Source organism: Anolis sagrei, chromosome 6 (genome assembly GCF_037176765.1).
Source record: "Anolis sagrei isolate rAnoSag1 chromosome 6, rAnoSag1.mat, whole genome shotgun sequence".
NCBI classification, from domain to species: Eukaryota; Metazoa; Chordata; class Lepidosauria; order Squamata; family Dactyloidae; genus Anolis; species Anolis sagrei.
Genome location: NC_090026.1, coordinates 11,963,313 through 11,975,583, shown reverse-complemented (window position 1 = coordinate 11,975,583; position 12,271 = coordinate 11,963,313). Strand labels below are relative to the sequence as shown.

At 39.6% G+C, this 12,271-nt stretch overlaps 1 protein-coding gene across 1 annotated transcript; it reads left to right on the top strand.

Annotated features, from left to right (window-relative positions):
* Positions 1-1,860: 1,860 nt before the first annotated feature.
* Positions 1,861-11,999, top strand: LOC132779229 (vomeronasal type-2 receptor 26-like). The gene is made up of 6 exons (XM_067469573.1): positions 1,861-1,925; positions 3,916-4,207; positions 6,159-7,007; positions 9,105-9,332; positions 10,091-10,217; positions 11,095-11,999. Exons 1-6 carry the CDS (start codon positions 1,861-1,863, stop codon positions 11,997-11,999), a joined length of 2,466 nt encoding a protein of 821 aa, XP_067325674.1.
* The last annotated feature ends 272 nt before the right edge of the window (positions 12,000-12,271 follow it).

Here is a 12,271-nt window from a genome sequence, read left to right as displayed (position 1 = left end):
CAAATGAATGAAACCCAGAAAAACACTTCTTCTGCATCTGATCTCTTATCATAACCCATACTTTAGGGAATCATTATCTCACCTATTATTATCTCACTACACAGTTACTTGGATTCTTTGGAATCATAGCACATGGTGCCTTTTTTAAAATACATATAAAACAGTGCCTTAAGCAGTTGGCGAAAGACATAAGGTTGACAAGGATTTAGGTCTGTGAAGAGGCTGTTTTGATTTATCTTTAAAGAGACAAGAAGAAGTATGCAGAGCTATGAAGTCTAAAATAGTCTAACTAGATGGATGGTGAAGGACAATGATCAAAGAATTAACCACAGATTCTGATTCAAGAAAGGAAAACATTTATTTCTGTATGACAGGATACTTCATACTCCTGCGACTTCTGCTATTACTATTGCTGCCTCCAACAGACTGTAAGACTAATCCTGTTATGTGTACCGCACAAAATCTTCTCCGGGTTCGATACCAATATTATCAGCCAGGGGATCTTGTCATCGGTGGGATGACTTCTCAGCTCTTCTCCTTTGCTTCTGGAACAGAGTTCACAACACACCCTGTTCCAAATTATGATGGCGAACCGTAGTAAGATAATGTTCTATTTTTCTATATGATGTGATATGGTATGTTATAATATAATAAGGCTGTTTTAGCATAATTCAAGATAGATACTACAAGCAATTGCTTATCCAGTAAATGTATTACTTCTGTTTCTAATTTTAGGACAGTGAGGTGATTATTATGTTAAGGCTTTACAGAAAAAATGAACACAGTGGGTTGTTGTAGGTTTTTTCGAGCTATATGGCCATGTTCTAGAAGCATTCTCTCAGATACCTCAGATGATGCCTTCCATGGATGCAGGCAAAACGTCAGGAGATAATGCCTCTAGAGCATGGCCATACAGCCTGAAAAACCTACAATAACCCAGTGATTCCAGCCATGAAAGCCTTCAACAATACAATGAACACAGAATGTACACACAATTTCCTTCTGAGGATTATCTCAACGAATTCTACCATTTCATTGGCTCTATACAATTTTCCTAGTTTATCCTCAAGCCTCCCTGGTTTATTCTTGCATACACAGCTTCCGTATCTGTCATTGGTCATTTCCGATTTATGGCAAGCCTAAAGCAAACCTTTCACTAGGTTGTCTTGGCAAGATTTTTTTAGAGGTCCTAGAGTACATAACTTTCCCAAAGTGATTCAATGGGTTTTTTCATAGTCAAGTGGGAATTTCAGCCCTGGCTTCTAGTCCAACACCCAAACCACTACACCAAACTGACTCTCTAGCTTTCGTGTACATATCTTATTTATTTTTACTGATCAAAATAGTCAGTATGGTGCAGTGCATAAGGCTGGGAAGAACTATAACACATTTTTTTCCTAGTATGTTATTGTTTAGCATGATGCCACAAGAACACATGATAGCTCAGACATGGCTGCCTTTTGAAGACATTCTTTGGTTCTTTATCATATAATTACATGAAGCCTTTCAGGAAGATACTGTGAAAACTACGAAGTTCTCCAAAAGTGGGAAAACTGGGTTATATTTAACTAAGTCAAAAGCACAAAGGCAAATCTGAAGAGACACAGTATTCAAATGTTTTATTGTCGAAGGCTTTCATTGCCGGAATCACTGGGTTGTTGTAGGTTTTTCGGGCTGTATGGCCATGTTCTAGAAGCATTATCTCCTGACATTTTGCCTGCATCCATGGCAGGCATCCCGATGTGGAATTTTTGTTTTTGTCTGTTGGTGTGGAGAGCCATGTCTTTCTCCATTTTTCAGTAGGTGAGGTTTGTCTATTTTGTCCCAGTCCTGTGAATTCATCTTTTGGCTGATGTTGATATGGAGATGCAACAGTTCCTTGTCTGTGTTTGCCAGTTCTTTGTGGATGGTGTGAATTCTCTCTCGTAAGAGATTGCATTTCAAGCAGTCATAGATACGGTGAGCTTGTGGTGTTTTGAAAGTCCTTTTGGCTGTGAGAAATTGTGGGATAGTATCTGTGTCTCTGCAGTGTAGAAGGAAAGTCAGAGAGCACAGTAGTTGTGCTTTCCTGGTCCTTAGTTTTTCCATAGATGCAGGTGAAACATCAGGAGAGAATGCTTCTAGAACATGGTGATACAGCCCGAAAAACCTACAACAACCCAACTGTTTTATTATTATAATAATAGTGATCATCCAGACCAGTAATGGCTCCATTCATGATATACAAGTTGCGTATCCCTTATCCGAAATGCATGGAACTAGAGGTGTTTCATATTAAAGTTTTCTATGTTTTGGATTACTTACATATACATAATAAATATATCTTGATGATGAGACCAAACACAAAATTCACAACATTTGAAGATAATTTTATGCATGAAACAAAGATTGTTTATACTGACTGAGCCATCAGAAAGTGAAGGTGAATTAATAAGTATTTGTATTGTCGAAGGCTTTCATGGCTGGAATCACTAGGTTCTTGTGGGTTTTTTCGGGCTATAGAGCCATGTTCTAGAGGCATTTCTCCTGACGTTTCGCCTGCATCTATGGCAAGCATCCTCAGAGGTAGTTAGGTCTGTTGGAATTAGGACAATGGGTTTATATATCTGTGGAATGGCTGGGGTGGGGCAAGGAGCTCTTCCCTGCTGCAGTTAGGTGTGAATGTTTCAGCTGATCACCTTCATTAGCATTAGAAGGCCTGCCTGAGCCTGGGAAAATCTCTTGCTGGGAGGTGTTAATCTGTGCCTGGTTGTTTCCTCTCTGTTGTTTTGCTGTTGTAATTTTAGAGTTTTTTAATAGTGGTAGCCAGATTTTGTTCATTTTCATAGTCTCCTCCTTTCTGTTGAAATTGTCCACATGCTTGTGGATTTCAATGGCTTCTCTGTGTAGTCTGACATGGTGGTTGTTGGTGTGGTCCAGCATTTCTGTGTTCTCAAATAATATGCTGTATCCAGGTTGGTTCATCAGGTGCTCTGCTATGGCTGATTTCTCTGGTTGGAGTAGTCTGCAGTGCCTTTCATGTTCCTGGATTCTTGTTTGGGCGCTGTGTTTGGTGGTCCCTATGTAGACTTGTCCACAGCTGCATGGTATACAGTAGACTCCTGCAGAGGTGAGAGGATCCCTCTTGTCCCTTGCTGAACGTAGCATTTGTTGGATTTTCTTGGTGGGTTTGTAGATTGTTTGTATGTTGTGTTTCCTCATCAGCTTCCCTATGCGGTCAGTGGTTCCCTTGATCAAGGGAAAAAACCCACAAGAACCTATTAAATATTTGTTTATAATTTCTTTATTTACTTTATTTATACCCACCATTCTCACCCCAAAGGGAACTTAGAGAAACTTTACAAACTGTGGCAAAAATTCAATGCCGCATTGTACAAATGACATAAACATATCACATTAAATTGTGTAACAAAGCATATAAACAGTTAAAATATATAAAACAGATTACAACATAACAGAATGCCAAATCATACTTTCCAAGTTTCAATTTTTCCCATGGACATTATTTGAACTGCAAGGTTAAAATCAAATTCCAGCACCCTATTCGCTGAATGTTTGTGCACAAAGCCACACCTTTAGCTTCTTCCTGAAGACCAGGAGGGATGGGGCCAAACTAATATCACTATATCATTACCTGGAATTCTGAAATCCATGTGGACAATGTTGATTTTTTGAATATTTTGGGTTTTGGATTTCCAGATAAGGATATGTATTAATTCACATCTATTGCACAAATGCTGTACCTTAGTTTTGGAAGAAAGGTGCTAGAAAATGTGTTTTTAGCCAAATTCTTTGATGCACTTTAAGTAGTATAATAACTGATAAGAAGTGAATGTACTTTCCCAAGCCATAAGAAATAAAAAAGTCATATGTGTAAAGAATATCATTTCTAATGTCTTGTGTCTTCAACCTTAGTACAATCCTGAAAAATTATCAACATGTCCTGTCTTTGGTATTTGCTGTGAAAGAAATCAATGAGAACCACAATATTTTGCCCAATATTTCCTTGGGGTTTCATGTCCGTGACAGCCACCATGATGCCCAGATCACTTATCAGAACACCCTGAGCCTTGTGTTTCATCAAAAGAGGACTTTTCTCAACTACCACTGTGACATGCAGAAGAGCCCAGTCGCTGTTATTGGGGGATTGGATTCAGAAACTTCCCTTCATATAGCTACTATTTTGGGCCTCTACAAGATCCCACAGGTAAGGAAAGATAAGTTTCATGTCTCCTTCTGGATGTACTACGGAGATCTTCATGTATATACTTTTATGAGAGAAAGAGATTCTACCCTTTGTATCCATATATTCTGCATCCATAGATAATAATAAAATAATAAAACATTATTTCTAGACTGCCCTCTCTCCCGAAATGGACTCAGGGTGGTTTATATACTGAGACAGGAAAACATTCAATGACTTACAAAGTACAAACAACATAAGAAATAATACAAAATGATGCACAATAACAATATTTATTTATTGTGTCAGAAGCATGTTTACAATAACAATAGTAAATGACCCCCTCCTCACCCCAACTTCCCTAATCCAAACCTATTTTTTTCTCTGTCCCATCTCTCCCCTCCTACTCTCCCGTACCCATTCCCCTTTACCTTCCTTTACCTACTTTCTGCCTATATTTCCTACTTTCCTTTCCAACGATATGTTTCCACTCTTTTTATGTTATTTTGAAAAAGTTCTAATAAATACAATTTAAAAAAACAATAGTAAATGTACAATAAAAAATAAATATTGAAATGGGATCTAGGTAGCAATAAACCAACTAGACAATGAAACTAAGACATAAATGAACATTAAACCTATATCATTAAAAGCAGTTCAAATAAATTGCATTTGAAATGGCTAACAAAGGTGTTTATTAAAATATATATCGTAGTAGTCATCATATAGTGCAAATGATTCACCAAGCTTCTGGTGGATTAAAGTATCTTAGTCCTCCTCCTTTCCATACACTAGGGTGCATACGTGCATTTTCAGAAGTTTCTTAAAGGAGAGGAGGGTGAGGACCATTTTTATTTCTTTAGGGAGGAAGTTCCAGAGATAGAAAACAATCACAGAGAAAGCTCCCTCTCTCGTTCCCATCAACCGAGCTTGAGACGTGGGTGGGACCAAGAGCAGAGCCACCTCTGCTGACTGCAGTGCATGAGATGGTCTATATAGGGGGATGTGATTGAACAAATAGCATGGACCCAAACTGTTTAGGGCAATGGTTCTCAACCAATGAGTCCCCAGATGTTTTGGCCTTCAACTCCCAGAAATCCTAACATCTGGTAAACTGGCTTGAATTTCTGGGAGTTGTAGACCAAAACACCTGGGGACCCACAGGCACAAAACCAATGGTTTAGGGCTTTATAGATAATAACTAGCATTTTGTATTTAGCCTGAAAGTGGTTCTCTCCCTGCATGATGCTCCAGTTAGTAATCTGGCTGTCGATCTTTGGACTAGTTGTAGCTTCCAAACTATTTTCAAAGACATCCCTACGTAGAGGGTGTCGCAGTAGACCAAACAGGAAGTGACTAAGGTGTGGACTACCTTGGTCAAGCCTGGTGCCTCGAGGTATGAGCGCAGCTGGCACACAAGTTATAACTGCAAAGGCGTTCCTAGCCACCGCCAACACCTGGGGTTCCAGGGTCAGCAATGAGTCCAGAATCATCCCCCAGACTGCAAACCTGTGTCTTCAAGGGGAGTGTGACTTCAACCAGCACAGACTGAAGTCCTACACCTTGTTATGCCTTATGACTGACCAGGAGTACCTCTGTCTTGTCTGGATTTAGCTTTATCTTCAGCCATCCACTACTTAAAATATTTTCAAAAATCCAAAAAGCAAACTGCAATTTTGTCATTTTATATAACAGACACCCTTTTGATTGTACCACCGTATAAATTGGGACGAGCATCCACAAATTTTAGTATCTACAAGAGGGAGGTGTCCTGAAACCAAACCCCGGGGGATACTGCAGCCCGCTATATTTTGGTATAAGTACTCCACAGCATATTGATTATTCCCCTGTCATCCTGCTTTTCCACTCAGAATTTCTTCCTCCTTCTCCCAGTTTAATAATAAAACTTATTACTGGAATGGTACAAGTGCTTGAGAATCAGCATACATTTGTCTATTGCATGATTCCTCCCTAGATCATGTTATGTTTGTACGCTCCAGCAGAAAGTGATGTAACTCAGCGTACCTTCTTATACCGCATGGTTCCGGATGAAATACATCAGTATACTGGACTTGTCGAGCTCCTTCTTCATTTTCAGTGGAAATGGGTTGGGATCATGGCCATGGGTGATGATGAAGGAGAAAAGTTCCTGCAGACTTTGACACATATGCTTTCCCAGAAGGGTATCTGTACTGCTTTCACTGTAAGAATGTTACTCCAGGGTAGCATTTTGGGAGTTCTTAACTTTTATGACACCTTTCTCAGTATAGCTAAGTTGCTGACCAAACCAGATGTTAAAGTATGTGTTTTAAATGCTGATGCTCATGTGATATTAGATGTGCAGATGGTGCTCAATCTGGTTGTGATGGATGTTAAGAGACCTGTCAACAAAGTGTGGGTTATGACAGCCCACTGGGATTTTTTTATGGTGCCCTTTTACAGAATGAAGGGTGTAGATGTTTTCCATGGCACCTTATCTCTTGCAGTTCATTCCTCTGAGATACCTGGCTTCCAAAATTTCCTTCATGCCCAGAATCCCAATTCCAGTGAAGATGGATTTATCATGGTCTTCTGGGAGCAAGCATTTGGCTGCTCATTTCCTTATACAGGGATGGCGGAGGACACTGAGAGAAGATGCACAGGCGAGGAGAAAATGGAAAGTATTCCTGGTGCTTTTTTTGAAATGAGTATGACCAGTCATAGTTATAGCATCTACAATGCTGTCTATGCTGTGGCACATGCTTTGCATGCCATGTATTCATCAAAAAATAAACATGGAGCAATGAGAGGAAGAGGACACTTAGAGTCTTCTACTCCGCATCAGGTAATACAGAAAGCAATTTCAAATAAAATGGATTGATATAAGAAATATTTATATAAAATAGTTGTTACTGTGCATAGAGATTTACAGTGTGCACGATGACAGATGTCTCACCTATGTAGCTCACAATGTAGGGCAGTGTTTCTCAAACTTGCTAATGCCATGACCCCTTAATGCAAGTTCCTCATGTTGTGGTGACCCCCAGCCATAAAACTATTTTTGTTGCTACTTCATAACTGTAATTTTGCTACTTTTATGAACCGTAATGTAAATATCTGATATGCAGGATGTATTTTCATTCACTGGACTAAATTTGGCACAAATACCCGATATGCCCAAATTTGAATACCCGGAGGGTTGGCGGGGTTGATTTTGTCTTTTGGGAGTTGTGGTTGCTGGGATTTATAGTTAACCTACAAAAGAGCATACTGAACTCCACTAACAATGGAATTGAACCAAACTTGGCACACAGAACTTCCATGACCAATGGAAAATACTGGAAGGGTTTGGTGGGCATTGAGCTTGAGTTTTGGAGTTGTAGATCACCTACATCCAGAGAGCACAGTGGATTCAAACAATGATGGATCTGAACCAAACTTGGCTCAAATATTCAATATGCCCAAATGTGAACACTGGTGGAGTTTGGGGAAAATAAACCTTGACAGTTGAGAGTTGCAGTTGCTGGGATTTATAGTTCACCTACAATCAAAGAGCGTTCTGAACCCCACCAATGATAGAATTGGGCCAAACTTCCCACACAGAGACCCCATGCCTTTTTTTTATTATAAATTTTATTAGAGTTATACATAAATACATAGATAGAGGGAGAACAATATATAGCAGATAGTGTAGTAGGAAAAGTACAGGGGAGCCCTGTTGTTGGTGAGTCTCCCAAGGAATGTAGGGGGGGGGGAAGGTAAGAAAGGGGGTGGGTAGGGACAGGGTCATGACCCCATGCCTTGAAGGGACTCACTTCATGCTCTCCATGGTGGGTGGAGAGATCTTCAGCTTTCTCTGCCAAAGAGGTTTCTAAGACCATCAGAAATATAAGTACTTTGATGGTGTTTGGCGACCCCTCTGAAACCCCCTCATGACCCCCCCCCCCCCAGGGGTCCCAACCCCAGGTTGAGAAACATTGATGTAGGGCAAGGGTGAAAACTCATTTTCATCGCCGGCCACATGAGCCTATGATTGCCTCCAAAGGGCCACTGAATCCATGGATGAAGAAACCATGTTTACAGAGGACCAACTATAATTTTTAACATAGTGGTTGGTGCTGTTTAGTATTTACCAAGTTTGTGCTCCCATGTGTTATTAAACCACAGTCCCATCACTTTTGTTTATGAACCATACAGACTGAGAATTATGGGAATTGCAATCCAACAGCTCTGAGGTGGGGAAAGTATAAATGACATTTTAAAGGCAAACATCAGATTCACAAGCCATTCAAACCCCTTTATCCTAACTAAACAGGACAAACTAGCTTTCCAGACATTACTGTATCCCAACTCCAGTCACAATGTCTAATGATGAGGAATACAGGAGTTGTAGTCCAGCATCTGGAAGAGGGCCACAGAAAATGACATGACGAGCTGGACTTGGCCTTGAGTTTGACACATGTGATATAGGGAGATCTAGTAATACAGAAAAATTGGGTTGTTCGGAGACAGTATTTCTTCATCTTGAAGCAGAAAAGGGAAGCCTGTGATTTTAGAGTCTTATCTGCGCATACTCTTTCCTTGCAGCTACTGAAAGTATCGAGTTTTATAGCTTCTCCACACTGTTCCATTGTCTTTTGAATAAAGCCTCACTAGCACAAGAACCATGTGTCTGTCTTTTCACTAATGTCTTAATCAAAAGCTTCAAGACAAGACATTTCTGCCCTTCATATCTTCAAACCCCCCCCCCCCCTTTTCCCGGAAACCTCTTCAAAAGCATCTGAGGAACAAGCCCCAGTCAGGCTGTTGTCACTGTCACAGATTGAGGGAGATCCAAAATGTCAGGAAAATGATATAAGTGTATTCTTATATTAAAAGTCAGAGCCAAAAATTGTCACTTTCCACTACTTTTGTAAACTTAACCTGTTGTCTTCTGATCTAGCTTTATCCTTTCCTGGAGAAAATCTCATTCAACAACACTGCTGGGGACAAGGTGTCTTTTGATGAAAAAGGTGAACTGATAGCTGAATTTGATATCATCAACTGGGTTACTTTCCCCAACCAATCACTCTCAAAAGTGAAAGTTGGGAGAATGGATCCTCGATCTACACTTTATAGGCAGTTATCCATTAATGAGGAGAGCATTACATGGCATAGCCATTTTAACAAGGTGAATATGAGACAGGTATTTCTACTATACAAACATAGATGGGATCCCTGGGTAGCTACCTGGAAGAAAAGAGCTGAACTTGGAATTGTCCTTATTGCCATTGCATTGAGATACATAATGTTTCATTTTCCGTGCTCACTTTTACGATTAGGAATGTAGGAATGTAAATGTAAAAGTGAGCATCAAAGTTCTTTTGCTTGGAAGAGTATTATTCATGATGGTGAAGACAGTATAGAGCAGTGGCTCTCAAAGTGTGGTCCATGGAGACCTCGGGGCTCTATGAAGCATCATGAGAGCCTCCGCAGTTTTCTCCTCCTCCTTCGTTCCCTCCATCCTCCTCCTCCCCCTCCAAGCTTGACTTCCTCTTTCTTGCACCTTCATTTTCATGAAGACATGAAAATAAATATGACATGTCAATAAGAGTTATTCCTCTTTCCGGGTTTTATTCATGAAATTCATGTTATTTCCTCCACATATCAAGGTTCTTAATGTTAAGAAACAGATTTCTGTTGAATTTTGATTATTGAATCAAGGTTGCATATTGAAAACTAAAGTAATCACAATTGTGATGTTGGACAAAAACTGAAGGTAACTCAGAATAAGAAGAGTGCAGTAATCACATCGCCAAGGGAAATATATATATAAACTTATTGGGAGAAAATGAAATGGACTTGGCACATGAATTGAAAAGATCCAGTTTTTTGTCAATTGAAAGAAAAAAAAACTTATATCATTGTTCTGTCTTTTTGTGTGAGTAGACTATACCCATTGCCCTGTGTAATCCCCCCTGCCTTCCTGGCTACATCAAACAAAAGAAGGAAGAGGCACCATTCTGCTGCTACACATGCGATGAATGTCCAGTAGGGAATATTTCTAATGAAACAGGTAGGAAGCATCCTGCTATCATTTGTACTAGGAATAGTCATCCATATAGTCATTAGAGGTATCATATATTCACCTGAATTCTATTGGCAGGGATTAAACAGAATAGATCTATTGAATCAATTGTTGAAAGCTTAGTCAACGTTTCTGTAAATCCTATTGTTTCGCCAGAACTAACTTACATGTCCCTTATCAAGAGAGTTTGGCTCAAGATTTTTTGGAAAGAGAGACAGGAGACATCTTCCAGTATCAGTTATGTATGTCAGATAAGACTCTCTTTACTAGAGGTGTGCACAACACCTAAATCAGTTTTATTTGTATTTACGAACATTTTGCAACCCCTGCATTGATTCTAAAGTGTTTTGAACCATTTGTAAGGACTCCAGGTCGTATCTAATACAAACAGTTTTTTGTTATTTAAAAAACCTACAAGAGCTAAGCAAAGCTATGCTTGGTGGAGGAGGAAAATTGCATTGGATAGACCACAACAGCTCTAGTTTCTGATACAGAACATATGAAATCAAGTAGTCACCATCTGCTCACCCACAGAAAACCATATTTAATTAGCTTCGGTGCTATAAGAGAGTTTTCTGAGGTCAGTTGCTCTCGTTACAACGGTGTAGTAATGGTGAGGCCACAGACCAAATTTTAGTTCTTGAGGACCACAGGTTGGGAACCACCGCTTTAGGGCAACTTCTTTTGGTAGGGAAAACCTCTCCTGGACCTAACACATTGCTTGAAAATAGATAGATTCATCCATCTGTACATGTCAATCATATGGTTCTTATCCAACAATGAAATATGTGTCTGAATGATAATGTATTTAATAAATTCGTATACCTTATCCTCACCTCTTTTTTTTTCTTTTCTTTTTTTAAAGACATGTATGACTGTTTTGAATGCTCAGAAGATCAATATCCCAACAAGGAGAGAAATAACTGCCTGCCCAAAAAGTTGAACTTCCTTTCTTATCATGAACCCTTGGGCATCTTCTTGGGTGTTCTAGCACTACTGTTTTCTCTAACCACAGCTTTGGTGTTTGGAATATTTATGAAGAATGGGAGCACTCCCATTGTCAAAGCTAACAATCGGGACCTTACCTACTGTCTGCTCATCTCCCTTCTGCTCTGTTTCCTCTGTCCCCTGTTGTTCATTGGCCAACCCTATGGAATGACCTGCCAACTACGACAAACTGCTTTCGGGATTGTCTTCTCAGTGGCAATGTCTTCTCTCTTAGCAAAAACCCTCACAGTAGTTCTGGCTTTTAAGTCCACTCAACCAGGATCAAAGATGAAGAAATGGCTTGGAAAAAAGTCCACAACATTTGCTGTTCTCTGCTGTTCGTGTATTCAAGCAAGTCTTTGCATGGTATGGCTATGCACTGATCCACCGTTCCAAGACTTGGACCTGAACGCTCTACCAGAAGAAATAGTTGTGGAATGTAATGAAGGTTCAGCAAAGATGTTCTACTTTATTCTTGGTTACGTAGGTTTGCTTGCCCTTATCAACTTCATTGTAGCTTTCTTTGCTCGCAAACTCCCAGATACTTTTAATGAAGCCAGATTTATTACTTTTAGTATGCTCGTGTTTTGCAGTGTGTGGGTATCCTTTGTTCCAACCTATCTAAGCACCAAAGGGAAATACACGGTGGCTGTGGAGATCTTCTCTATCTTGGCTTCCAGTGCTGGAATACTGACTTGTATCTTCTTCCCTAAATGTTATATAATTGTCTTGAGGCCTGAACTTAACACTAAGGAACAGCTAAAAAGAAGAGGGAAAAACTAAGGTTTATTTTGGATAACAGGGTAGACATATCTATTTAACTGTTTGGAACAAATATTCTTGATCTAAAGAAAGGATATATAGCTTAATCTATAACTGACAAACCTATTTTTACTTTTTACAAGCCATCCCTGCCACACGTTGCTGTGGCCCAGTCTGTGTATATGTCCCTTGTGTATGTGTGTTTACATATATATATACACACACACATACATATACATACACACACATACATGTGTGTGTGAGAGTGAGTGTGTGTGTGTGATTTTGTGCAT